At 43.9% G+C, this 26,002-nt stretch overlaps 1 protein-coding gene across 1 annotated transcript; it reads left to right on the top strand.

Annotated features, from left to right (window-relative positions):
* The first annotated feature begins 1,674 nt into the window (after positions 1-1,674).
* MYLK3 (myosin light chain kinase 3) lies at positions 1,675-25,917 on the top strand. The gene is made up of 13 exons (XM_075837105.1): positions 1,675-2,202; positions 6,031-6,121; positions 6,321-6,687; positions 8,300-8,658; positions 9,880-9,985; positions 16,770-16,863; positions 17,988-18,097; positions 20,104-20,245; positions 21,058-21,128; positions 21,208-21,336; positions 23,109-23,261; positions 23,577-23,709; positions 24,297-25,917. The coding sequence occupies exons 1-13, from the start codon at positions 1,675-1,677 to the stop codon at positions 24,366-24,368; spliced, it is 2,355 nt and encodes a 784-aa protein (XP_075693220.1). The 3' UTR covers positions 24,369-25,917.
* The last annotated feature ends 85 nt before the right edge of the window (positions 25,918-26,002 follow it).

Genomic DNA, 26,002 nt, shown 5'->3' with positions numbered 1-26,002 from the left:
CGCGTAAAAAAACGGTTGCGAAAAAGAAGTGCATGTCACTTCTTCAGCCGTTTTTTGGAGCCGTTTTTCATAGACTCTATAGAAAAACAGCTTAAAAAACGATCGTTAAAGACGCCAAGAAAAAAAAGTCTGAAGATCAGGAGCTGGTTTCCCTTGAAAACAGCTCCGTATTTTGAGAAGTTTTTTATTTTGTGTGTGCACATGCCCTTAACAAAAATGGCTGAAAATACGGAGCTGTTTTTTACGGCCGTTTTTGGGGCTGTTTTTCTATTTGTCAGTGAAAAATGAGGCATAAAATAACGCCATGTCTGAACAGAACGCCATATTTCCCATTGAAATCAATGGACAGATGTTTGTAGGCATTCTGCTTCCGATTTTTCAGCCGTTTTTCGGGGCGTTTACGGCCTTAGGGTGTGTTCACACTGAATATTTTCAGCCGTTTTTCGGAACGTAAATGCTCCAAAAAACTGCTATAAATGCGGGGGCTGAACGCTTATAAACATCTGTCTATTGATTTTAATGGGAAAAACTGTTTTTTTACGCGGCCGTATTTAAAAACGGACACGTTAAAAAAAAACGCCTCGTAAAAAGAAGTGCATGTCACTTCTTGAGCAGTTTCTGGAGCCGTTTTTCATTGACTCAAAAGAAAAACAGCTCCGAAAACAGCCGTAAAAAAGGGGCTGAATATCAGAGGCTGTTTACCCTTGAAAACAGCTCCGTATTGTCAACCGTTTTTTTGTTAAGCGTGTGAACGTAGCCTTAGGGTATGTTCACACAGTTTTTTGTAGGCAGAAAATTCTGCCTTAAAATTGAGTCTGGAATTTTGAGACAGAATTTGATCTACCTGCACGCCATTTGTTGAAATCAATGGGAGGCGGTTTTGGATGTTTTTTGGCGCGTTTTCCGCATCAAAAAAAAAACTGTGTGATCAGGGCCTTATTCATTTTTTTTTTTTTAAACTCTCTTCCAGTCCCTATTATTCTATTGATCAACATATGGACTTGGCCAAACCCTAATTTCCGTTGACTGGGTGTGATAATGACAAGAACAAATGAATTGCCTTCTTGTATATGTAGAGGAGCGGCGCGGGCCTCTCGTCAGATTCCGTTTCCAAAGAGCCGGCGATATGTGAGCTGTGTATACTTGTCATTGGTGTCTATTTATAGACACAAGTCACAGCCGAATCTTTCAGCTTTGTCATTCCCCAAAGGTGCCGTGGACCTCTTATAATAAAACACAAAAATGTTCATATTTTTCGGCAGGTCCTTGTACCAGGTTCTGCTCCGTCAGTTCTTGAAACATGAAGGTTTGATATAGATTGGATTAGGACGGTCTCACGTTGTCCCTGTTCCATGGTCAGCCAGCAGCCCTGCCGATTCTTAACATGCTTATCCATCACCACCCTCTCAGGAAAGAATTTAAAATGTCCCTGTGACGTCAAAGGACCACCGAAAAAAAGTTCAGTGGCCAAGTTTAGACCGTTGTTTAGAGGCCTCACAATGAGAAGGCAGATAGCACCGGTTAAATCTGTTTGCACACTAGGAATTTAACGCCCATTTGGCCGTCTAAAGTTACCGCCGTATAAACCTAAATCCCCCTCGTAGAGGCGAAATTAGGAAAAGGATTACCAGGACACGACCGGATTAAGAGGGTTTGTCTGCACCATCACAGAAAATGAGCAAACAGGATTCAATAACCTCTTGCTTGGCCAAAATGTACGAGAGCAAATTCGACCATTCTACAGGGACTGGAAAGTCCCAGATGAAGACTCCCGGAGGAGTCAATACCACGGACCGGAAGCTGAATCTTCTCAATGAGAAGATGGATAAACTCTTAAACTTTCAGGAAGACGTCATGGGAAAACTGGAGACGGTTTATCACGGCATGGACGTGCTAGAAAGAGGAATGGACAGACTCTCCGCTGGTCAAGGACCTGTTCTGAGGAGGATAGAAGGACAACGTGACCCCAGCGACGGTAATGAGCAGGTCAAGGAGCACGGTGGAGTCAACGAGTTAATACATTCACTTAAAGTGTTACATATGGATTCTGTCATCCAACAAGAGAAGCTTGATGGTCTTCAGAAAATGGTCTCCACCGTGGACAAGGTGGTGGAGTTTGTCGGGAACACATTGAGAAATTCTAAAATTGTGGATTTTATTCTGAAAGGTTCAGTGCCGTGGAGGACGGAGACGCGTGAAGAGGTTGGTTCTATTATTTTCTTATAAAGTTCTTGCATTGAAAGCCTATGTAGGAAAGGTACAATCCTGGGGACCTCTTAGAGGGCCACTAAACCTAAAGTCCTGAGTATCTATGAGGGCAAGGGTCGAATCCTGGTGACCTCTTAAAGGGCCAGTAAACCTAAAGTCCTGAGTATCTATGAGGGCAAGGGTCGAATCCTGGTGACCTCTTAAAGGGCCAGTAAACCTAAAGTCCTGAGTATCTATGAAGGCAAGGGTCGAATCCTGGTGACCTCTTAGAGGACCACTAAACCTAAATATCTAGGAAGGCAATGGTCGAATCCTAGTGACCTATTAGAGGGCCAGTAATCCTAAAGTCCTGAGTATCTATGAAGGCAATGGTCGAATCCTGGTGACCTCTTAAAAGACCAGTAAACCTAAAGTCCTGAATATCGATGAAGGCAAGGGTGGGATATTCTGGTGACCTCTTAGAGGACTACTCAATTTAGTCTAGAATATCTCTAAAGGCAAGGGTAAAATTCTAGTGACTTCTTAGAGGGCCACCAAACCTAAAGTCTTGAATATCTATGAAGTCAAGGGTGGAATTTCGGTGACCTAAACCCTAATGCCTTGAATATATGGATTATGAAGGCAAGGATGCAATCCTGATGACCTCTTAGAGGACCACCAAACCTAGTCTATCTTCTCTCCATTTGCAGGGCAGTTGAATGCAGCCTAATGTTCCCTGTTATCCGCCATCTGAGACTAGAAAAGAGGCCGTGTGTAGAGAGGTCATCAATGGGATGACTGATAAAAAAAACCCCTCAGCTATCCCATATCCACTACCTCCAGGAACATTTACATCCACATACGTGACTAATATTAGCCGCTTATCTCCTAAGCGAGGAGCTTCAGGTGTACTGGCCCTTTAAGACATATTCCCTATGAAGACTCTCGTAGAGTGATTATGATGAAGCCGAAATACGTGATGTCCCATCTGAATGACTCTTCACTTGAGGGCCGTGTTATTCATGTCTTGCAGATCTGATGTGTTAGTAATTGATAAAGTAAAGACTTTAATGATGAGATATTCCGCCGGCGGAGCCCCTTCTCCCTTCTCGTGTGATTAAGGGGCGGCTGAGGGGCCACTTCACTTTAATTAGATTGATTTCAACCAGTTCCCCAGGAGACGTGTGGGAAACGTGATCAAGTCGTACATGCCGCAATATATATATTTATCTAGTACTTATTAAATGGTCAGTTTAACCCCGCGCGGTGTAGCATCTCCTCTAATCCTCTCCAGGCGAGATTTAAATCCCATTGATATTTTCCGCACCGGGGTCACTTTAAATGAATACATTTGGATTGTTATGTAGAGTTTCTTCCTTCCTCTGCTCCTCCTTGTCTATTGCTCTGCGATGTATCACTGTAGTCCTGAAATTATACTCATGAACCAGGAGGCTCCGGATGAACAGACCCCCAGATAGGAGAATATTGCAGCTCCCGCTTTCCTTCACCGTACGAACATTGGCGATACGTAAGCAGAGCGGCGGACAATTAATGTGAAGGTCGATACTATTGAGACATGTCAGAAAATGTCATCCATGGGGAAGGGGGGGGGGGGGGAGTCGGAGCTGGGCCCCTCACAGATCCTTAAAATGACGGGGCCCACATCGGAGTATCATGCCCCTGGGCCTTTCAACTTGGCATGTAATAGAAATAGATATTACTGCCCATTCATTTCAATTAGTTCGAGATCTTGATCATTTATCGATTTCCAGTACAATTGAATGCACTATCGCTCTCTGTTATCAGCCGGGGAGAAGCTGACTTTAGGAAGTGTATTGCTCTCTTTTATCAGCCATTTCAGACTAGTGCGAGGCCAACTAGTGTCCCTTAATGGCCCTACTTATGATCACTATTTTGTGACAGATCTACAGCGGTGGTCCCCAACCTGAGAACTACAACTCCCAGCATGCACACCAGGGCCCTCAGCTCTCATAATATTGGCACTTTCTTCCAGCACATATGCCGCAGTGACAATTATCTCCAGGACTCATTTTAGAGATTTCTCCTACATTATCTAAGATGTCGCGGTCCTTACATCCTCCAGGACACCGGTGAAACGCCTTCCAGGGACAGAGGGGATATAACAGTCCCTGTCCCCCTCCCCCGGGGTCCTCATGCTCTACATTGCAGCTTTATTATAGTCTCAGCATTCACCAAGATAAAGAAAAGAAGGCCAAATTCTGGAGAATGTTTACTCGTGACGATGTCTGGCGGCGAGTTGAACGCTTTGGCGCGCTGCGTGTTTCTTCAGCAGAAAGACTGAGAATATTGATTTTACAGAACCCGTCGCCTGAAAGGATCAAGAACTAATTCTTATAAATTTTAACTCAAAAGTCCGAGAACTCTGGACACAATTCTCGTCTACAGCTTTATGGTCGCCAATGCCAATCTGTACCCTAAATAACACCCCTCGGACCCTCATATTCAGATTTTCTAAATGGAGTTTCTAATTTTATGTAAATGAAGCTTAATTATACGACACTGAAAAGTTCTGCAACTTTCAAATATACTTTGTATTTCAATTCCTTACCGTTTTCAAGATCTGCGCTATCTGTCAGTGAATGGATACAATCTTGTTGGCATCCAGAGGCTGACAATCCATCCTCAAATTATCCAACTAACGAAGGTGCATAGTTTACTACATAAAAGAGCACTGATGCACTGTAATGAAATGCGCTCACCATTTTTTCAAAATCACTGCTTGCTGTCAAGTTAATGGATACATTATTCTTGCTATCCAGAGGCTGATAATCCGTAATGATATTGTCCAACTGACACAGGTGTAGGATTAATTACATGAGCTCTCTTACACTGTAATGATATGCACTCACCATTTTTCAACATCTCTGCTACCTGTCATTGAATGGATAGATTCTTGTTGACATCCGGATGACATCCTGCCCTAATCATGTCCAACTGACACAGGTGCAGGGTTTATTATGAGAGAGCACTGATACAATGTAATAAGATACCCTCACAATTTTACTGCTTGCTGTCAGTGAATGGATACATTTTTGTTGATCTCCAGAGGCTGATAATTCGTCATGATATTGTCCACCTGACACAGGTGCAGAATTCATTACATGAGTACACTGTAATGAGATGCACTCACTATTTTTTAAGATCTCTGCAACCTGTCAGTGGATGGATTTATTCTGGTTGACACCCAAAGCCTGATAACCCATCCTGATTATGTCCAACTGACACAGGTGCAGGGTTCATTACATGTGAGAGCACTGATACATTGTAATAATAAGATACCCTCACTATTTTCAAAATCACTGCTCGCTGTCAGTGAATGGATACATTCTCGTTTACATCCAGAGGCTGACAACCGGTCCTCATCATGTCCAACTGACTCAGGTGCAGGGTTATTTATATGGGAGAGCACCGATACACTGTAATGAGCTGCACACTTGTGTCAATTGAACATGGAAACAAGGTTTCCGTTCCGTGAAAGCAAGCAAAGAACTTAAAAATTATGAGGAATTGAAATGCAATTTTTAAAGCTTACTGCATACAGTGTTATTATTGAGATCAACGTATTACAATATGCAGTAAGCTCCCCCTAGTGGTGACTGCCGGCAGCCAGAATGTTATCATGTAGCTCTGAGTCTATGCAGGGGATTTGGAGCTCTGTATCAGAAAAACTGCTCTAGAGATATTGTATATCAAGACAATCAGCACAGAATGTTGTACCTAAAAACGACATGGTGTTAAAAAGTGGAGATATATAAAATGTGTCCTATTCTATAACGGAAGATTTTATTTCCTTAATTTAAGGCTAAAGATAAATCCGAAGAAAAAGAGACTAAATCAAAGCATGTGCTCCCCAGCAGAGACCCTCAGGCTGAGACGCAGCGGGCCACAACAGGTATGTGAGGGCTGGAGTTGGGTGGTAGAGAATCTTTATATGGGCCCCTATGGTCCAGTTATTCTATAAACTTGGATTGAGTGATGGATAAAATGCTGAAGGCTCCATCATGTATTCCTCAACAGGAGGTTGAAGTTTTCCTGGTTTATTGCACTGTGCCCATTCATTGACCCATGATGCCTTGTTGTCTTCCTCCCAGGTGCCCATAAAAGCAATTCCCCGGAAGAGAAAAAGATCACCCTAAAGACCCCCCACTGTAGCGGCCTTCAGACCAAAGTTGACTGCACAGGTGGACAACCTCCTCTAGATACAATCCGACGCCAAGAAACATCTCCTACCACCAAGCCATGGGCTCAGAAAGTAGCCGGAGAAAAACCTCAAGAAAAAAGTGTCCACGTCGACCCAAGTGTCCCGCACGGTCAACGTTCTCACAGCCAAACGGACCAGGACAGCAGACTTGAGGAACGTAAGAAGATTCCAGAAGAACCTGGGGGGAATCAAAGTCCCCTCAATAGAAAATCAGTCTCCTTGATATCTCCACCCTGTATAGAAATTCATCTCCCAAGGTAAAGGAAAAAACACCAAAGAACCAAACAGCTAGGGTGGTCCGAAAAAAGCATATTGAGACCCAAATATGCCCACCATGTTCAACCTACGAGATATCTGTAATGAAGGAGTAGAGGTGACTTGACACGGGACGAGGGTCGAGTATCAAGACAGTGGTCCATCTTGGCCATGAACATACTTCTAAACTCCAACATCTTATGGCCATACTTAAAGGATTTGTCCAATTTATGAAACCCATTTTCGTACACCCTATTATTAGTGAATTGTGAGATAATAGAGAGGGGGGGGGGTCCTCTGTTCATCTCGCAACCAGAGTGGAGAGCGGTTATAAAGAGCGTCTCTCTCTCTGGAGGACCTGACCTGTCCTGTATTACACAGACAACACATTGATATGAATGGACACTGTGTAATGCTTCATTTCCCCTGTGGTGGCGCTGCAGAGAAGTTGAACACTTACTGCCAGGTTTCCCCACAGATTACAGGTGATCGCTGGGGTCCCAACTTCATATACTTGTTCATCGAGGGCTGCGATGTCTATAGCCATCTAAGTATACATCCCTTCCCCACCGTAAAAAAAAACAAAAAAACAATTATAGTTTTTTATCTACAATTTTTTATTCAAAAAGTCCAAAAAACCCCCCTTTTCCCATTTGCCCCCAAAAGTAATGTCAAAAATGAAAAATATAATTGATATCACCGCGTCCATACAAGTTTGAACTATTACCGTCGCACGGACCTATGTTAGTCTATGGGGCCATTCAGATGGTCAGTGATTTTCACGCAGCGTACGTGCGCTGCGTAAAACTCACGACATGTCCTGTACTTGCCCGTGTTACGCGCAGCACGCACCCATTGAAGTCAATGGGTGCGTGCAAATCGCGCTCGACTCACGGAAGCACTTCCGGGTGCCGCGTGTGATTCGCGCAACAGTAGTAAAAAGAGTGAATGTAAACATAAAACCAGAGTGTCATCATGATGCCGGCTGCGCGAAAATCACGCAGCCACGCACCATATGCTGATGCCACATGGAGTTTTTGCGCGCGCAAAACGGACACGTTCGTGTGTATAAGGCCTTAAAGTAGTAAATATAATGTAGGCATAAAAATAAACTATATAAATTTGGTATCGCCGTAATCGTATCGACCCACAGAATTAGGTTAACATGTGATTTTTACCGCAAGCTGAACGCAGTAAAAACGAAACCCAAAAAACTATGGGGAAATTGCTATTTTTTTTTTTTCATTTCCCCTTACAAAATCATTTTTCTAAATTACCTAGTACATTATATGGGGAGTTAAACCACTTGTCCAGCAAAAAAAAAAAAAGCCCTATGACTATGTCAATTAAAAAATAAAAAAGCTATGGCTCTTGGAAGTCGAAAATGGAAAAATTAGAATTAAAAAAATGACAAATTGCCTGGTCAGTAGCTGTAGTATTCTCCTGTATGAGGACTGAATAGGACCCCCAACCCAGACCAAACAATCAGGTTACGAACAAAATAGTCTATTTCTGGATTATTGGGAATTCTGAACAATTGGGTGCCGGATTAAAGGAATTTTCTTGCATTTACTCCTAGGAGAACCTCTTCTATTTATCTATTGTATTTTTCAGGGAATTTTCTCAAATCCAAGTGGAAGAAGAACCAGAAATCAAGACAAATGCACAAACGCAACACATGAGTAGACGGGAACCGTCATCTCGGGGAGAAGTTACCAGTAAGGACGGGCAGGTGCCCCCTGCCACCAGGACCTGCGAGACTACAGGGACTCTTAAAGCCAGGAAGACTGAAGAACATGCAAGAAGTGACGGTAAAGAAACCGTCCAAGGAGGAAAAAGTGCGGTGAAGCACCAAAAAGGAGACCAGGGCAAGAAGGACTGTGATGCCACCCGGGCAACAGATCAGAGCCAGGCCTGCAGCTCACCCGATGACGTCATCAGACTGCTGGAAGACGCTTCTCTACATATCATTGGTGGGTAGATCACGTGATCACTCCGGTTCATTGATCTTATTGACACGCGCGGAGTGACAGGGGATCAATGTGTTTTACTATTCTGGTTCTGAAATAAAACGTCACCAGAAAATATGTCCCTTTCTTTTACCAGAAGGGGACTTATATCTGTGTCTTGGAAAGCTGGGTGATAACCAATTTGTTCGCTATTACAGCTCGTCACCTAACTTTTCTAGAGTCCTGAATGACATTTAGGCAGTGATATTTCCATGTGGATTTTTGATATATAGGAAAAGTCCAATCACAATAGAAAAAAACTTTTTTCTCCCTATAACAAAGTTTGGGTCCTTTTTTTTTATACACCCTAACACCTCCTTATAATCCTATTTTGAAGGCTGGATGTGTGCTGAATTAGATCATGAAAGCAGCGCAGAGTATTTTAGGAGATCAGTGTGCTGCTCTTGTGGAGGCACTGACCTGCGAACTAAAGTGATGATGTCTCTGTGTACGGGACTGCATGTGACAAGGGGCAGTGTCATGATGTGAGGAGGGGGTTGTAGGCAAATAGGAGGTAAAGTGTTAGTCGTACCTACAGCAGCACAGAGTATTTCATGAGAAAAGTGTGCTGATCTTACAGGGGGGCAGTAACCTGTCCACCCATGTGATGATGTTAGTGAGGACAGGGCTGCATGTGACAGGAGCAGAGACAAAGGGAAAAAGCAGGTGAAGTAAAAGGAGCAGGTATCCACAGCAGCACAGAGTATTTTAGGAGAGGAGTGTGCCGATGTTGTGGGTGGCTGTGACTTGTCTGATTATGTGATGTTAGTGAGGACAGGGCTGTATGTGACAAGGACGTGATGTGAGGAGAGGAATGGAGACAAGTGGGAGGTCAAAGACTGATGGAGTAGAGGGAGCGGTCCCTCCGCAGCACAGAGTATTTCTTGGGAGGAGAGTGCAGATCTTGGGAGAGTTGGGCAGTGACGTCATAATGACATATAATCCTCCTGTAGTTCCCTATACAATAGCGCAGTCCAAATCTTCAGCGGCCATTGTGCTACAATTGCAACTCAACAATCCGGTCACGATGGAAATTGTAGCTTTGTGACAACCGGAAATACAACGATTCAGAAACTGTAATTAATTTGCTGCCAACTAGTATGGAAACCCCCGAATGTGCCATCTTTACCCACATCTGCAAAATGGGTGATCTCCATCTTCAGACTTGTGTTTGTTATGTTACAGATGACTGTCCGCCGCCTCCTGCACCGTTCAACCACCGAATAGTGAGCATCAAACAAGCCATCCTATCATCCATGTACACGGTGTGCCAACATGAGGTCCTGGGAGGGTAAGTTGTGGGGTACAGAGCTAACAAGTGGCATAGCTATAGAGGAAGGGTCGTCTCTGGGGGGCCTGTAACAAGACCTAACCGGACATCAGTACTCAGAGGGGTAAGCTCCCGAGCCCAATGCAAAATCTCTCAGGGTCCCCCATCTGTCATGTGCCATTTATAATGCTGGGGTCTTCTTAGGCGGCAGAGTGGCTGTTGGTTCCACTCAGACACCAGGGCCCGGTGTGATTGCCACCTCTGCACCCCCTATAGCTGCACCCGTCAGTACTAGAAGTGGAACGGTTGGGTGGAAACTTGTTACAGATTTTGCAGCGGAGCCCCAGTTTTTGGCTGGCAACCAATATGGCGCAGAAAACGTTCCTATAATACTGAATGGAAAATCTGTCTAGTTAAGCAGTGATATTGGGACGGGGAACCTGTCACTACTTAAAGGGTAACTAAACTTTTAAAAAACTTTTGACATGTCATAGTGAGCACGGAGACCCCCACGGATCACTAAAATGAGGCGGCAGAAGCACTCGGGTGAGCGCTTCCCAATCAGAAACAAAGCGGCTCAGTGCTCACCACCGTGTTTTAGTGATCGGTGGGGGTCTCTGCACTTGGACCCCCACGGATTAAGTCACAGTGACAAGTCAGAAGTTATGTCCAAAGTTTTTTAAAAGTTTAGTTACCCTTTAATTACGCTTTTCTATGCAGTATTTATGGGAATCTGGGCCGCAGGCCCTGCGGGAACTGTAATGGCGGCCATATTGGTCGTCACCCGGCTTTTCCAGGAACATAGATAACGAAAAAAAGCTATAAAGAACTTTTAACGACCTAATAGAAGAGGCAGACGAAGCCAACCCCTCCTCAAAAAGATGCCGGCGCGACATTCAGCTAATTACCGCGGATCCGGTTTCACTTACCCTCAGCTGTTATCACTGGGGGAAGCTGTGACAAGTCACACAATGTAATGCAAGGACGTGCCGGGTCCGCCAGAGCGGTTCTCCTTTCTGGGACATAGGGGGGGGGGGGGGTCCCAAGCAGGGGACTCCCCTTTATGACATCTATATCTCTAATAGGGCCTATGGACAGGGTTTGTCCTAATGGGACAACCTCTTCAAGAATTTATATATTTACATGTCTACCTATAGAAAACCTCCATTCTTTACACTGCTGGCTGCATCCAGAGAATTAAAAAAACAAACAAAATGGAAACAAGTTTTATATTACAAAGTGACTTCTTTTCTTATGACTTATTTATAAAAAGTTGACACAAGTTTTGGTTTTCTAATATATTGGGGGGACAGTAGGGGTAATGGAGTGTATTAGGGGGCTAGCAAATGCGGCTGAAATCCAAGCCATGACGTTTTCACAGCACCGCGCATTAATTAACCATGACATTTACAATTTGGCAGTGAAATTGAGTTAGAAAACAGAAACGACTTCTCTTAAGATGTTTAATCCCGAAAACCGTCTGTTTAAAAACACCTACAACTTGTTTGTGTTGGCCGATCTATAAATGTCACCCAGATCCGTTCACGAGCCAGAGGAACGTTTAACCGTTTGGTATCACTGGAATGCAAGGAAATAGCGGCGGGATATAAACCACGGTACCCAGGAATCTCCCGAAGCCAAGATACGGCTCTTATATTTGCTTATATTCTAGGGAATTGAATAGAAAGAAATTCCCTAATAAAAGTCTTTCTTAGTCTCTGTTCACATCTGCGTTGGAGACTCTGTTGCAGATTCCTTCAGATTGAATGGGAGGAATAGCGCTGCACGTGACAAATCCAAGAGACCCCATTATTAGCCAATGCGGTCCGTCAGGCGCCGGTGGTATCGGTTGTACGTTGGTTACAACATTGCATCATGGTCGGCGTGCATCGTTAGGAACGGCGACCACAAGGCAGATGTGAACGGAGTCTAACGTACAATCAGTATGGCTGTCATTACAGCTTGTCACTCAGCTTGGTGACCACCAGTTCATCACAGGAAGTTACATTTGCTGTACTACAGACTGCCTCTCCACACTGCACAGACTTGTTTTGGCTCCCTACCACTCAAGCAATGGAAGACAAGACTTGGGATGCAAATGAAGCTCCCTAAAAATGCTATCCATATTACCCCTATAATAAAACATATAAGAACCTACATACAAGCAGCCAATAGCGGCAGCTTGCATCAGTGCACGGAATACAGGTGCTTGGGAGACATGGGACTGGACCATACGAAAGAGGCTAGCAAGTCACACCGTGGCCACTATGACAATAGATTGACTGCCTCTCCCTGGTACACAGACTTGTTTTAGGTCCCTCACATTCAGGCAACGGAGATTAAAAGAAGACTGGTCAAAAACGTATGCAGCTTCTATCTGCTGTACAATAAACTGCCTCTCATTTGTACACAGACCTGTTTTAGGTCCCTCTCATTCAGGCAACAGAGATTAAGAAAAGACTAGTCAAGAAACCATGTAGGCTTTTATCTGCTGTACAATAGACTGCCTCTCATTAAAGCGTCTCTGTCACCACATTATAAGTGGCCTCTCTTGTACATGATGTGATTGGCGCTGTAATGTAGATCACAGCAGTGTTTTTTATTTAGAAAAACGATCATTTGTGACGGAGTTATGTCCTATATTAGATTTATGCTAATGAGTTTCTCAATGGACAACTGGGCGTGTTTTACTATATGGCCAAGTGGGCGTTGTGGGGAAAAGTGTATGACGCTGACCAATCAGTGACCAATCAGCGTCATACACTTCTCTCCATTCATTTACACTGCACTAGCGATATAGCTAGATCACTATGTGCAGCCACATAAACACACTATAAGCCCTTATTCACACGACAGGGTTTCCCGGCCGGGTGACGGCCGTTCATAAAACGGCCGTCACCCGGCTGCTATAGGAACAATAGACCCCTAATGGGGCTATTCACACGACCGATTTTTTGACGGCCCGGGAAACCTGGCCATCAAAAAATGGGACATGTCCTATTTTCGGCCGTTTACCCGGCCGCCCGGCTCCCATAGAAGTCTATGGGGCCTGGTAATATACGGCCATCACCGGAATGTGTCCCGAGTGATGGCCATGTATTCCGTCGCTCGCTCTCTCCTCACAGTGCAGAGTGCATGTGAGGAGGAGGAGTTGATGCCATTCGGACGAATGTCTGTACGCTGGAGATACACCTTGTGGCAGGGCCGGGGTGTACAGCAGCTGGAAGGGAGCACTGTGCTGGCTCCCTTCCCCTGCTTGTTTTAAAAGCGCCCTGGCCCGGCGACACATTCGATGGCGCCGCTAGCAGCTGCTGCAGCTGCTACTACTGTAGCGACGCCACTATAGCAGAGCAGGGAGGTATCTCCCTGCTCTATGTGCTAGTCCCACATTAGCTCCCTGAAGGAGCAGAATCCCCGTGTGTTCGGGGATTCCGCTCCTGGACAGAGCGCTTGATGTCTCTGTCCATATCTGGGCAGTGACATCAGGGGAAACTCCTGAAGCGGAATCCCCGAACACATGGGGACTCCCCTTCAGGAGTTGCCCCTGATGTCACTGTCCAGATATGCCTGGCCCGGAACGGATGCAAAACCTAATGTAAACTGGCCGGGAAAAACGGCCGATTTTATCGGCCGACACTCGGGCTTGGGCGGGACCCTGTCGTGTGAATAAGGCATAACGCTACTCATGTGTCCTGACAATGAATAGACATTACCTCCAGCCGGGACGTGATGTGTATTCAGAATCCTGACACTTCTCTGCACGTCTCTGTGATTTACAGCACAGCACAGTGAGATCTCGCTGTAAATGACAGTTTACAGCGTAATCTCGTGAGATTAAGCTTGCCTTGCTGTAACTCACAGAGACGCTACAGAAGTGGTCAGGATTCTGAATACACATCACGTCCTGGCTGGAGGTAATGTATATTCATTGTCAGGACACTGCAGTAGCGATATAGTGTGTTTATGAGGCTGCACATAGTGATATAGCTATATCGCTATGTGCTGTATAAATGAATGGGGAGAAGTGTATGACGCTGATTGGTCACTGATTGGTCAGCATCATACACTCCGCTGTACAACGCCCGCTTGGCCATATAGTAAAACACGCCCAGTTGTCCATTGAGAAACTCATTAGCATAAAGCTAAAATAGGTCATAACTCCGTCACAAATGATCGTTTTTCTAAATAAAAAACCACTGCTGTAATCTACATTACAGCGCCGATCACATCATGTACAAGAGAGGCCACTTATAATGTGGTGACAGAGCCGCTTTAAGGCAAAAGACATCAAGAGAAAACTGGCCACTAAACTATGCAGGCTCTACCTGCTGTACATTAGACTGCTTGTGCATGGTACACAGACTTGTTTTAGATCCTCCTCATTCAGCCAGCAGAGATCAAAAGACTAGTCAAAAACGGATGCAGCTTCTATCTAATATACAATAAACTGCTTCTCTTTGGTACAGACTTGTTTTAGGTCCCTCTTATTCAGGCAACAGAAATTAAGAGAAGACTGGTCAAGAAATTATGCAGCTTCTATCCGCTATACATTAGACTGCTTCTTCATGGTAAACTGACTGGTTTTAGATCCTTCTCATTCAGTCAGTAGAGATCAAGAGAAGGCTAGTCAAAAACGTATTCAGCTTCTATCTGCTATACATTAGACTGCTTCTTCATGGTACACAGACTTGTTCTAGGCCCCTCTTATTCAGGCAACAGAGATTAAGAAAAGACTGAAATCACGCAGTTTTGATATGCTATACATTAGACAGCCTCTCCATGCTACACAGATGTGTTTCGGTCCCCCCTATTTAGGGAACAGAGCCCATAATCCTACTTCAGGATATAAACATCAAAGGAAAGGGGGAAAGTGTAGAGTCATGCGCTGTCTATATACTGAGGGGAGGCTTAAAGGGGCCATTATGCAGCAAATATAGATAGGATCTCGCACACAGCCCCCTTTGTGTATGGTCTATCATGTTCTTGCAAGGTTGTTTTTCCGCAGCGGATATATTTACACCCCGCGGTATGCGATACAGAAAGCAGCGTAACATTGTATTACACAGTTAGCGGACAGCTGGGCGAGAGGCTAATCCATTGTAAAGCGTGAGAAAGATGAGATTTAGGCTTCTGGTCTTTCCATGGTGTTTACCATGTACCGGGGCTATTTATAATCCGCGATAACAGCAGCACTTTGACAAACTCCCGAAACATCTCTGAGGTCTTTCCTTCAACATAGGAACACAGGACACGGGTTGTGTAACTTTTTCCATTCCTTTGGCCGCTGTTTCTGTGGCAGGGCGGGGGTTAACTATACAGTACGCAGTTATAAATGTATCCAAGTTGCGTTTGACTTTATTAAATTTTTTACATTTTTGTAATGGAGAACTCATTGTCTTAAAGGGCAACACCCCTCAAAATGGACAATTTGCCGATTGCTTTGTTAGATGACATTCCTGATTTATCCTTGCCGTAGGATACTGATCTGCCTTTGTATTATCTTGGGGACCGTATTCGTCCACGGTTAAACGGCTGGACAGTTCGGACCACCCCTGTACAGCGGCCGCCTACCCCAGCCATTCTATCATTGTGGGGGATTCTACTGCTGGGACCAGGCGATCTTGTCCGTTCTCTGTGGCTTTACAATCAGGAGCAATCTCTTTCGGGTGCATTTACATTACATGTTTTTGGCCACGCTGTAAAAACCTCATAAAAACTGCGCGCAATTTTACCGTAAATTGCCCCAGTATTGCAATGCGATTTTTCACCCATGCGGTTTTAAACCTTCAAAATAAATGTTTTAACTGTAAAACCGCACAGCCGTAATCTGCATCACAAAACCGCGGCAGATCGTGGTAAAACAGTGTGCAATTATATTCCACGATTTTTGATGCAGTTTTTATCGTGTGGCCAAAAATTTCTAATATAATTGCATCCTTAGGGGGAGTTCACACTGAGTTTTTTGGCGCAGAAACCACGTCAAAAAAACGTCCGAAAACGCGGAGGTGTTTTGTTTCCTGGGTAGTTTGACCGCTCGTGGAGAAAAAAAATAAAAATAAATCATATCCTATCTTGGAGACTTTCTCACCTCTCAGGATGGGTTCACACACCCTATTTACGGACGTAATTCGGGCGTTTTAACCTCGAATTACATCAGAAAATACGGCACTAAAGCGTCGGCAAACATCTGCCCATTCATTTGAATGGGCTTTACGATGTTCTGTGCCGATGGTGATTTTTTGTTTACCGGCCGCTGTAAAAAGACGGCGCGTAAAAAAGACGCCCACGTCAAAGAAGTGCCTGTCACTTCTTGGGACGTAATTGGAGCCGTTTTCCATTGACACAATGGAAAAATAGCTCCAATTACGTCCGTAATGGACGCAGCGAAAAACGCCGGCAACATGCCATTACGGCTGAAATTCAGGAGCTGTTTTCCCCTGAAAACAGCCCCGTGATTTCAGCCGTAATGGACGCTGCTGTGTGAACATACCGTTAATCTCCTTTAAAATCAATGGGAGGCAAAAAAAACAAACCAAAAACGCACCGTTCGTTTGGAGAGTTTTTAAAAAAAAAATAATTAACGGTTTTCACATTTCTTCAATTAAAAAAAAGCCTAAAAATGGTCAAAAAACGCTTTCGTTCCAAAATCTGCCTGAAGGAGTTTTGAGGCTTGAAAAAAAACTCCCACAAAAGTGCCCACAAGGTGGCTCACATCCAGAACGTATACATGTGGGTCTTCCAAGTAAGTGAATATAGACTTTAGTTGTATTGTACCATGTATTTACTTTTCGATGTTGATCACTAGGGGGCGCTTCGGTCAAGTTCACAAGTGTGTGGAGATTACGTCTGGCCTCCGTCTGGCTGCAAAAATCATCAAAGTGAAAGCACCCAAGGACAGGGTAAGTAGAGGGGTACAAACTTATGAGACTAAAGCCCACAGGGGTTCTCTGGTTTCATGTTAAGAAAGTCTAATCATTATATAATGAAACTTATACAACTTTCTAATATGTTTTGTGTTTCAATTCTTCCCCATTTTAAAGATCTCTGCTTGTTGTCAGTGATTGAGAACATTCTTGTTAACATCCAGGAATTTAAAACCTGTACAGATCTTAAACTTCTCAGGGCTGAGGATTTGCTACATTGTATCCAAGCTAGACAGTTCTCTGTGAGCTAAAACACATGAGCAGCACAAATCTCTCTCATGTCCTGGTAGTTTGTTACAATGTATCAGTGCAAGTAAAATCTTTCTGCTTGAATTGCAAGTGCACCACGGTTATGCCAATGATTGTATCATATACACGCTCACACACCACAACAACTTTAGCGGAGATCCCATAATCCACTACAAGTTTTCTCTATCACACTATCTGGTATAATCACTATCTCTCATTGGATGCACAGATCCAGCAGGGGGCAGCAGTGTGATGTGAGTTCCTGCAGTAGGAGAACTAACAAGAAGTCTGCAGAATTTTGAAGGCAGCTTTGGATGTGACTAGAGTATAAGACAAAATAAGTCACGCAAACTTTTTTTTTTTTTTTTTTTTTAAAATTCATATGCCTATTCTAATACATTTTACAAGAGGTAAATATATCTGTAATAAAGCTATTCCTTCCAAAGATAAACCAGAATTTTCTTGTTATTTTTGCCTTATTGGGTATTTCAATATTTTGAGGCATGATGTGTGACTACAGCTGTCTGTGGAGGCATTTGCCCTTTAGTGCAGAAAAGTGTAGCAGGGAGGCCGGGGGATCTGACAAGCTCAGTGGATACATTTGCATATTCATGAGCCTTTTAGTGGGAAATGCGGTCAGTGATTCTAGAACATGCTCAGATCGGGATCGGGGGGAGTAGAAAAGGGCACCCCGGCCCCGCCGCCCGTCACGAGGGCGCCTGCCGGCCTGTAATTATCCTTTTATTTCCTCCTTCTCCTCAGTAGGCACCTGGATCACCAGACCCTTCATCTTGTTACACGGCAAGAAAACGATCATTACATCGGTGACTTGTTTTTTTTCCCTTTTACAGGACGAGGTGAAGAATGAAATTAATGTGATGAATCAGTTAAATCACGTCAACCTGATCCAGTTATACGACGCCTTTGAGTGCAAGAACGACCTGACCTTAATCATGGAATAGTATGTATCTCAGCAGGAGGGGGGGACTCCGCAGAATTAAAGAACGTTTCCCCTTTAAAAGTTAAAACCGTCCCCAGTTAATAAATCTCAATTCCTTCATCTGTCAAGATTATTTTTTTTTCATGTTAATAAAGTTTAATCCTATTCTAATGAAGTTATGCAACCTTTTAATATACATTGTTTACATTTCTCCCCATTTTCAAGATCTCTGCTTGCTGTCGGCAAATGTGAATGTCCCCGTTTACATCCAGTGGCTGAAACCCAGTACAGATCTGCTACTTCACACAGCTGAGGGTTGGCTCCAGTCTAGAAATACATGAGCAGCACAAATATTTCTCCTGTTCTGATAGTTTGTTACAATGTATCAGTGCAGATGAAATGTATCAGTCTGGAGTCCAGGCTGTTGAGCTCACAGAGGATTGTCTAGGATGGAAGAAAAAAGCCTCTAATAGCCATATTACACGGGCCAATGATCGGGAAAACGAGCGTTCAGATGATCATTATCTTGTGTAATCAAGACAACGATGAAGTATTAGGTCTGGACAGGTTATCAGACTCTATATGTAAACAAGAATGTTCTCATTCACTGACCACAAGCAGAGATCTTGAAACTGGTAAGGAATTTAAATACAAAGTATTTTAAAAAGTTGTACGACTTTTCATTATGAAATAATTAAAGACAATTGGAAAAACCCTCTAAAAAAAATATTTTCAGCAGTTTTTCTCCTTCCAGACCACCCAATGTCTTTTTGACGGCGGGGGGGGGGGGGGGTGTGTGTGTGTGTGCAGGTCTGGAGTCTACAGTGACAACTTTTTAGTGTCGCTGTAGAAAAGGCATAAGCGCAATCATCCCCTAAGCAGCATCAGTAACGAACATCTCATGAACGAATAAGCAGCCTCCTGAATACAGCTGGGATTAGAGGAACCTCCGATCACAGCTGTTTAACCATTTGATCGCCGCAGTCTGTGACCGCTTGATGATCAACGGGGACTCCCCTCTCTAATCTCGTCACTGGAAACCCAGTCACATAACCGGTGACTGGGTGAACCCTCGAAAATCAGCCCTGGGGACCCAGAAAGGACCCCAGGGCTGTCTTGTCAGTTTGCCTGAAGGGCCCCAGGGCTGTCTTGTCAGTTTGCCTGCTGTTAGGACACACTATGAGATGTCACAGTGACACAGTGTAATATATAATACAAGAGTATGCGAATACATTAGAAGTAAAAAATAAAGTTATTAAAAAGTTATCCTTATCTTTATGGAATTAAAAAAAAAAAAAAATGTAACAAAAAAAGAATACATTTTTGTTCCCCCAAATTGCGCAGGAAAAAAAATGATTTCTCCCGCATGAAACAAGGACTCATATAAAAAAAAGTCAATGAAAAAAAGTTATGGCTGCTGAAAGGCAGAGCGGAGGGCCGGTTCATTAAGGGGTTATTAGTCTGTGTTAACCAATTTCATAATATATCTGTAGGGAGGGGGGGGGGGGGGTTCTGCTTTCTAAATGATAGAATTCTGTCTGAATGCAGCCACCACTAGGGGGAGCTAATGTCATGTGGATTTCTACAGGTAACCACTATCACAGTGTCACACAATGCCAGACCCCTCATCACCTTGGGCCCCATAGGTTTGACTTTAGGGTAGGTACAATACTTTATTTATATCTGATCAGGCCCAATATTGTCGTTATTACAGCTCCAGCAAGGACCGTCACCCAGCTTTCCTAGAGTAGAGAATGGTAAATCTGCCTAGTTATGCAGCATTACCTGAATGAAGGATGTGTCATTTACTGTAACTAGACATAATGAGGACTCTAGGAAAACTGGGCAACTGCGCCAGCTGACAGAAAGTGACAAACTGGATTTTTCAGCATTAGTTCAGACAGTGGGACTCATAAGTGTTTGTGCCCTGCAGCCCATCCATGGGCACCACTAAAATCTGCCTTGGATCCAGTGATCTCCTCTAGTTACACATCAAGCTGTAATGGATTTTCTGTTTGTTTCTCTAGTCTGGATGGAGGGGAATTATTTGACAGGATCACGGACGACAGTTACCACCTGACAGAGCTGGACGCCATCATGTTTACCAAACAGATATGTGAAGGGATTTACTACCTGCACCAACAGTATATTCTTCATCTGGACCTCAAGGTAATGTCCTATGGCAGGGGTCTCATCACTACAACCCCCTTTTCATGTGCCCTATTAAGGCATTTGGATGTCATCGAGGGGGCCCCCTGCCCTAGAGACCTGACCTGTGGCGTGCCACTACATACTTGGGTCTGCTATTCATGAACCTGAGAAAGCTGGGTGACTACGACATTGATTTTCACCCATCTTTCCCTTAATTTAGCAGAGGGCAACTAAAAGGGGAAGTCCATATTTGCAGTCTTTTTGTATTGCTCCAATGCATCTAAAATTAAAAAAATGAAGAAACTTTGCAAATAATCGACTAAAAACCTATTTCCGTTTAGTGTATACAGCTCCTATGCAGAGCTATGGGCTCCGTGATCACGCCGTCATGTGTTACTCTCCATCTGTCCTCTCTTATACTGGCTGTAGGTGAGCAAGAAGGAGAGGGAGTGAAGTAACACATGACTGAAGAATCAGACTACAGAGTTTGTAGTCTGTAACCATAGAGACACATAGGTCTGAATAGCAGCTGTATACATGTGTCTCCATGGTTACAGACTACAAACTCTGTAGTCTGATTCTACAGTCATGTGTTACTTCACTCCCTCTCCTTCTTGCTCACCTACAGCCAGTATAAGAGGACAAATGGAGAGTAACATAGCCCATAGCTCTGCATAGGAGCTGTATACACAAAACGGAAATAGATTTTTAGTCGATTATTTGCAAAGTTTCTTCATTTTGTTATTGATGCATTGGAGTTTTTTAAAAAAAGTAGTTCATTAACTATGCAAGAAGCTGCTGTGACACTGACGAGTCTTTGTATCCTTCAGCCAGAGAATATTCTGTGTGTCAATCGCACTGGAAACCAGATAAAGATTATTGACTTTGGGCTGGCAAGGAGGTGAGTGATCGCTGTCGTCATCAGGGGACTGGTCCAGCTCCCAGTCATGACACTAATGATTTTTTTTGGTGATTTTTAGGTACAAGCCACGTGAAAAGCTGAGAGTGAATTTTGGGACACCAGAGTTTTTGGCGCCAGAAGTGGTAAATTACGATTTTGTGTCCTTCCCCACGGACATGTGGAGTGTAGGAGTCATTACCTACATGCTGTGAGTCATGTGCTGGCTTGGATGTCACATACGCTAATGATTTTCTGAATCATCTTGAAAAATCCAGAATTGTAAGCTCAGAGCAATCAGGGGAGAGGAGGGCGAAACTGAAGAGGTAGAAGACCCAGGTCATGGCTCCGCAGCCAACAAAACCCCCCTGTATTGGACGCACCATGACTAGAACAAAGCTCAGCTTCTCTTCCAGAAACAGCGCCACTCTTGTGCATGGGCTGTGTCTGGTATTGCAGCTGAGCTCTATTCACTTGAATAGGGATGAGCTGCAATGTGTAAACAAGAATGCGCTTATTCACTAACAGAAAGCAGAGATGTTGAAAATGGTGAGGAACTGAATCAGGAAGAATACTAAAAAGTTGTAGGTTTTATTATACAATGATTAAATCTGTTGTCTCATCCTGACAACCCATTTTTCAATTAAAGATGACTCAGTGATCAGCCGCTCTAATGAAGGGCCGACCATGTAATACATCGATAGGCTGCGTCCGATACAAAAAAAAAAATTCTAGCAGTATTTCTGCAGCGGAGATTGCACCCAAATAACAGCACCACAATTTGGTGTCGTTTTGAGCAGAATTCCCTGCGGCTTCCAGGACGCATGCGGAGTTTACTTATACGCAGCGTATCTGCCCTGTGTGAACATACCGATGACCTATCCACAGGATAGGTCATCAGTATATGATCGGTGGGGGTCCGACACCCAGAGCCCACACCGATCAGCTGTTCCGGATGTTATGCAGTGGTCGGTGCCGGAAGCAGAAAGCTCCATACACCATATAGCGGCCGTACTGCAACTCAGCTCCTAGTCACTCGAACAGGAGAAGAGCTGAAGTGTTGCAGTACGGCCGCTATACAGTGGCCCTATGAAAAACCGCCCAATGCCCAGACTACCCCTTTAAGTTTTTGTTTTTCGTACTTGTGACAGTCACACTCAAGTTGTCCAGCCTCAGATAGTCCAAAGCTAAACACACTTGCCATTGATGCCTCGGGAAGCGTCGGCTGAATAAGCTTAATAATAACTTTCCAGAAAAGAGGTGACGGGTGATATTACGAAGGTGTATTCACACGGTGCGCTTTTGCCGCGTGGCCAAAAATCGCACAGAGAAAACGCATGCAGCAAAACCGCACTGTGTGAATACACCCTAAAGAGAAACACAATTGACCATAACAAAACGGGGTGTCTAGGTAACTAAAAACACATCATCATACACCATATTAGGGAAGTCATATCTTGACCAGGGTGGAGAGCGTTTACATAGAGGGTTTCTGGAGGATCCATCCTGTATTACAGACAACATCAACACATTGATATGAATGGACACTGTGTAATACCTAATCTCCCCTGTGGTGGCGCTGCAGGGAAACGAAACACTTGCAGCCAGGTTTCCCCACAGATTACAGCTGATCGCTGGGGGTCCCAGCAGAGGGAAACTTTATGATCAGCTTATTTTCCAGACACTTATTACAAGTAGGGATTGTCCAAAGCGGGGAACCCCTTTAGGAAATAGTAATTGGATTGTACAAAAATTACATAGTACGGTGGTCTCCGACCTCTGACTTTCAAACCGTTGTGAAACTACGTCTCCAAGCAGCTGTTAGGGCATGGTGGGAGTTGTAGTCTCACAACAGCATAAGAGCCCCAGGTTGGAGGCCACTGACTCAGAACATATAAACTCAATAGAAAACTGCCTCTTTTGTGCACTTTTTTAGTTTTAGTTTAGTTTTTTACAGTTACGTTTTCTTCACCCTGGTTCTAGACTCAGCGGTCTGTCTCCGTTTCTGGGTGAAAGTGACGCAGAGACCATGAACTACATTGTGAACTGTAACTGGGACTTTAACGCTGAGACTTTTGAACAAGTATCGGAAGAAGCCAAAGACTTTATTTCTAGACTGTTGGTGAAAGAAAAGAGGTAAGACTCAGGATCGAGTTATCTTCTTAAAGGGGATCTACAACCATTGCTATAAACTTCTGAAGGATTGATCAACAAATTTCCCTCCCAAGCTGCAATAAATCAGACACGGCATGGATGTCAAACCTAAGGGGAGGAGCCAGAGTGTGGGAGGGAGGAGTGAGCAGGGACTATGCATTTGTATAAAGCCCGGGTGACTCGGTAACTGAATATGCTGAACACCTAGCTCATTTGTTGTAAGGGGTACCTGATAAATATCAGACTTTTTTTTTTCTCCCACCTTTCTCAGAAGCTATTCTATATTTTGTCTCCTAGCTGCAGACTAAGTGCCGGTCAGTGTCTGAAACATGAGTGGCTGGTCAACCTGCCTTTAAAAGCCCAAAAATACAAAGTGCGCCTTAAGTCACAGGTCCTGCTTCAGAAATACATGGCACAGAAGAAATGGAAAGTAAGTGGTATATTCTCACAGCCAAGTCGAAGTAAGGTCTTTAGGAGCTCATACACATTATGGAAAGTCTGGATGCAGTAATTCATGCAAAATGAGCCCCGACCAAGTATTGAGGGCAGATACTGGACAGACTTCTCAGTAGGACAGCATTACGGTATTAAAAATAATTTTTTAAATTGGGCTTATATAATATTCTAATTTTCTGAGACCCTAAATTTTGGGTTTTCAGTAATGGTTCCCATAATCATCAACATTAAAAGAAAAAAAGTGCTGGAAATAGATCCCTCTGTGTGTAATGAATCTATAGAATATATTAGAGACACTTTTTGAATTGAATTACTGAAATAAATTAACTTTTTGATGATCTTTTAATTCATTGAGAAGGACTGGGGCAGCGCCTGGTTGAGGGGTGTCCTACAAACAATCCACGGGCAAGAGGTATACCCTCCCTAAATGTTGGTGGATTACTTTATACTCAGTGGAGTACCTTACTTTGATGTCGCTCATACCAGCCTGGGTGCCACAGGGCAGTCTGCCACGTACCCGCTTCTTTTTACCGTTCTCATGTCCGTCTCTCTCTCCTCTAGAAACATTTCTACGTGGTCACTGCTGCGAATCGTCTCAGGAAGTTCCAGCTACTTTCCCCGAAGCCCTCCTAGGGCGACGACGGATCACGCTACACATAGAATGTGCCGTCTCGTCACTGGTTACTGCGAGAGCTGCAGCAACACAAGGACATGGAGAGCTCCTCACGGCTTCAGGAACACAGTACAAACGTAGTTATTTGTCATAGAGTATGTGGTGTGTGTAGAGTTTACCAGTCAGGACGCCTTCTTCAGGATCTTCAAGCTTCCACTTAATCCCATCTCCTCGGCTTTCCACAAAGGACGCCGTGCGGACAGAGAATGCGTTCTCATGCTATGGCCAATCTACCCGGTCCGATAGTCATACTGGAAGTGGGCATTATAGATAACGCAACGGGATGGACATTGAAGAATGGCATCTGATTAGCGATTATCGGCCAAAAAATGTAGCGTGATCACTTTGGAGTCCTGCCCCTACACATTCGATCAATGTCGGCCAAACCCGCTGACTTCAGCAGGACCAGCCGACTATCGAATGTGTAAAGGGGGGGGGGACCCCACACCTCCAGTGACGGCAAATCTCGAGGGAAAGAAGGATCAAGTATGTCGATTTTAACAAACCTGATCTTTTGTTCCCGTGGAATATTCCCATCTACTTGTTGAAAACATATGTAAGCACGGTCGCGTATAGAAGTACATGGGGGAGTCGGGAGGAACAGCGGTCAGTATTGTAAAGGCCCCGTTCACACTGAGTTTTTTGCAGGCACAAAAAAATCTACCGCAGAATTCCTTCCGGAATGTTGAGGCAGATTTTGAAACGCTCAGAAACGAGCGCAGCTTTTTTTTCTACCTCCCATTGATGTCAACGGAAGGTCAGAGGCGGAAACCACAGCAGGAGAGGACATGCCGCTTTTTTTTCCCGCCCACGAGCGGCCAAAAATATCCAGGCTAGAAACGCCTAGACCTCCTACTGAAATCAATGGGAGGCAAATTCGGACTTTTTTGGCGCGGATTCAGATGTGGATTCAGATGTGTGTGAACAGGGCCTAAGGCTGTTTCAGTTTTTTGCAGCGGAAACTGCAGCAAAAACCACAGAAATAAATGGTCGAAATTCCCTCCCATTGATTTCAATGGGAGGTGGAGGCGTTTTAAAAAAAAAAAAAAAAAAAATATTTTAAAAAACGCTCGTGGGGAAAAAAGCGACATGCCCTATCTTGAGGCGTTTTCTACCTCAAAAACCCCATTGAAATCAACGGGAGATGGAAATAAACGAGTTTTGGCACGATTTTTTTTTATGCGTTTTTCTGCAAAAAACGTTTGCGGTTATGAATAGGAAAAAAAAACGCCTTAAAAGACCGTGGCAAAATAACGCTTCAAATCACAGCAAAAAACACATGTGATGCAAATCCACTTCAAATTTTCTGCCTGCAAAAAAACCAGCGTGTGAAGAGGGCCTAAGTGTACGGACCAGCCTCAGCCTTGCACGGATTGCTTCTCTACCCCGCACAGGGATCAGTGATGGAGACGATTTGCTTCGTTATTGAGACATTTGATACATTTCTTTATCATTGTGAAGTTATAAAGAACATCGTGTGACGGCGATTGTAAGTTTTGGTGATTAAATTATGGGATTTGTAAATTAATAAACTGATCGAGTAGAAGTCGTCGTAGATTTATTTTATTTTTCTTCATTAGAAAAAAAAACTTAG

This window comes from Rhinoderma darwinii, chromosome 9 (genome assembly GCF_050947455.1).
Source record: "Rhinoderma darwinii isolate aRhiDar2 chromosome 9, aRhiDar2.hap1, whole genome shotgun sequence".
NCBI lineage: Eukaryota > Metazoa > Chordata > Amphibia > Anura > Rhinodermatidae > Rhinoderma > Rhinoderma darwinii.
Note: the sequence above shows the minus strand (reverse complement) of the source record. Positions and strands in the feature narration are given on the sequence as shown.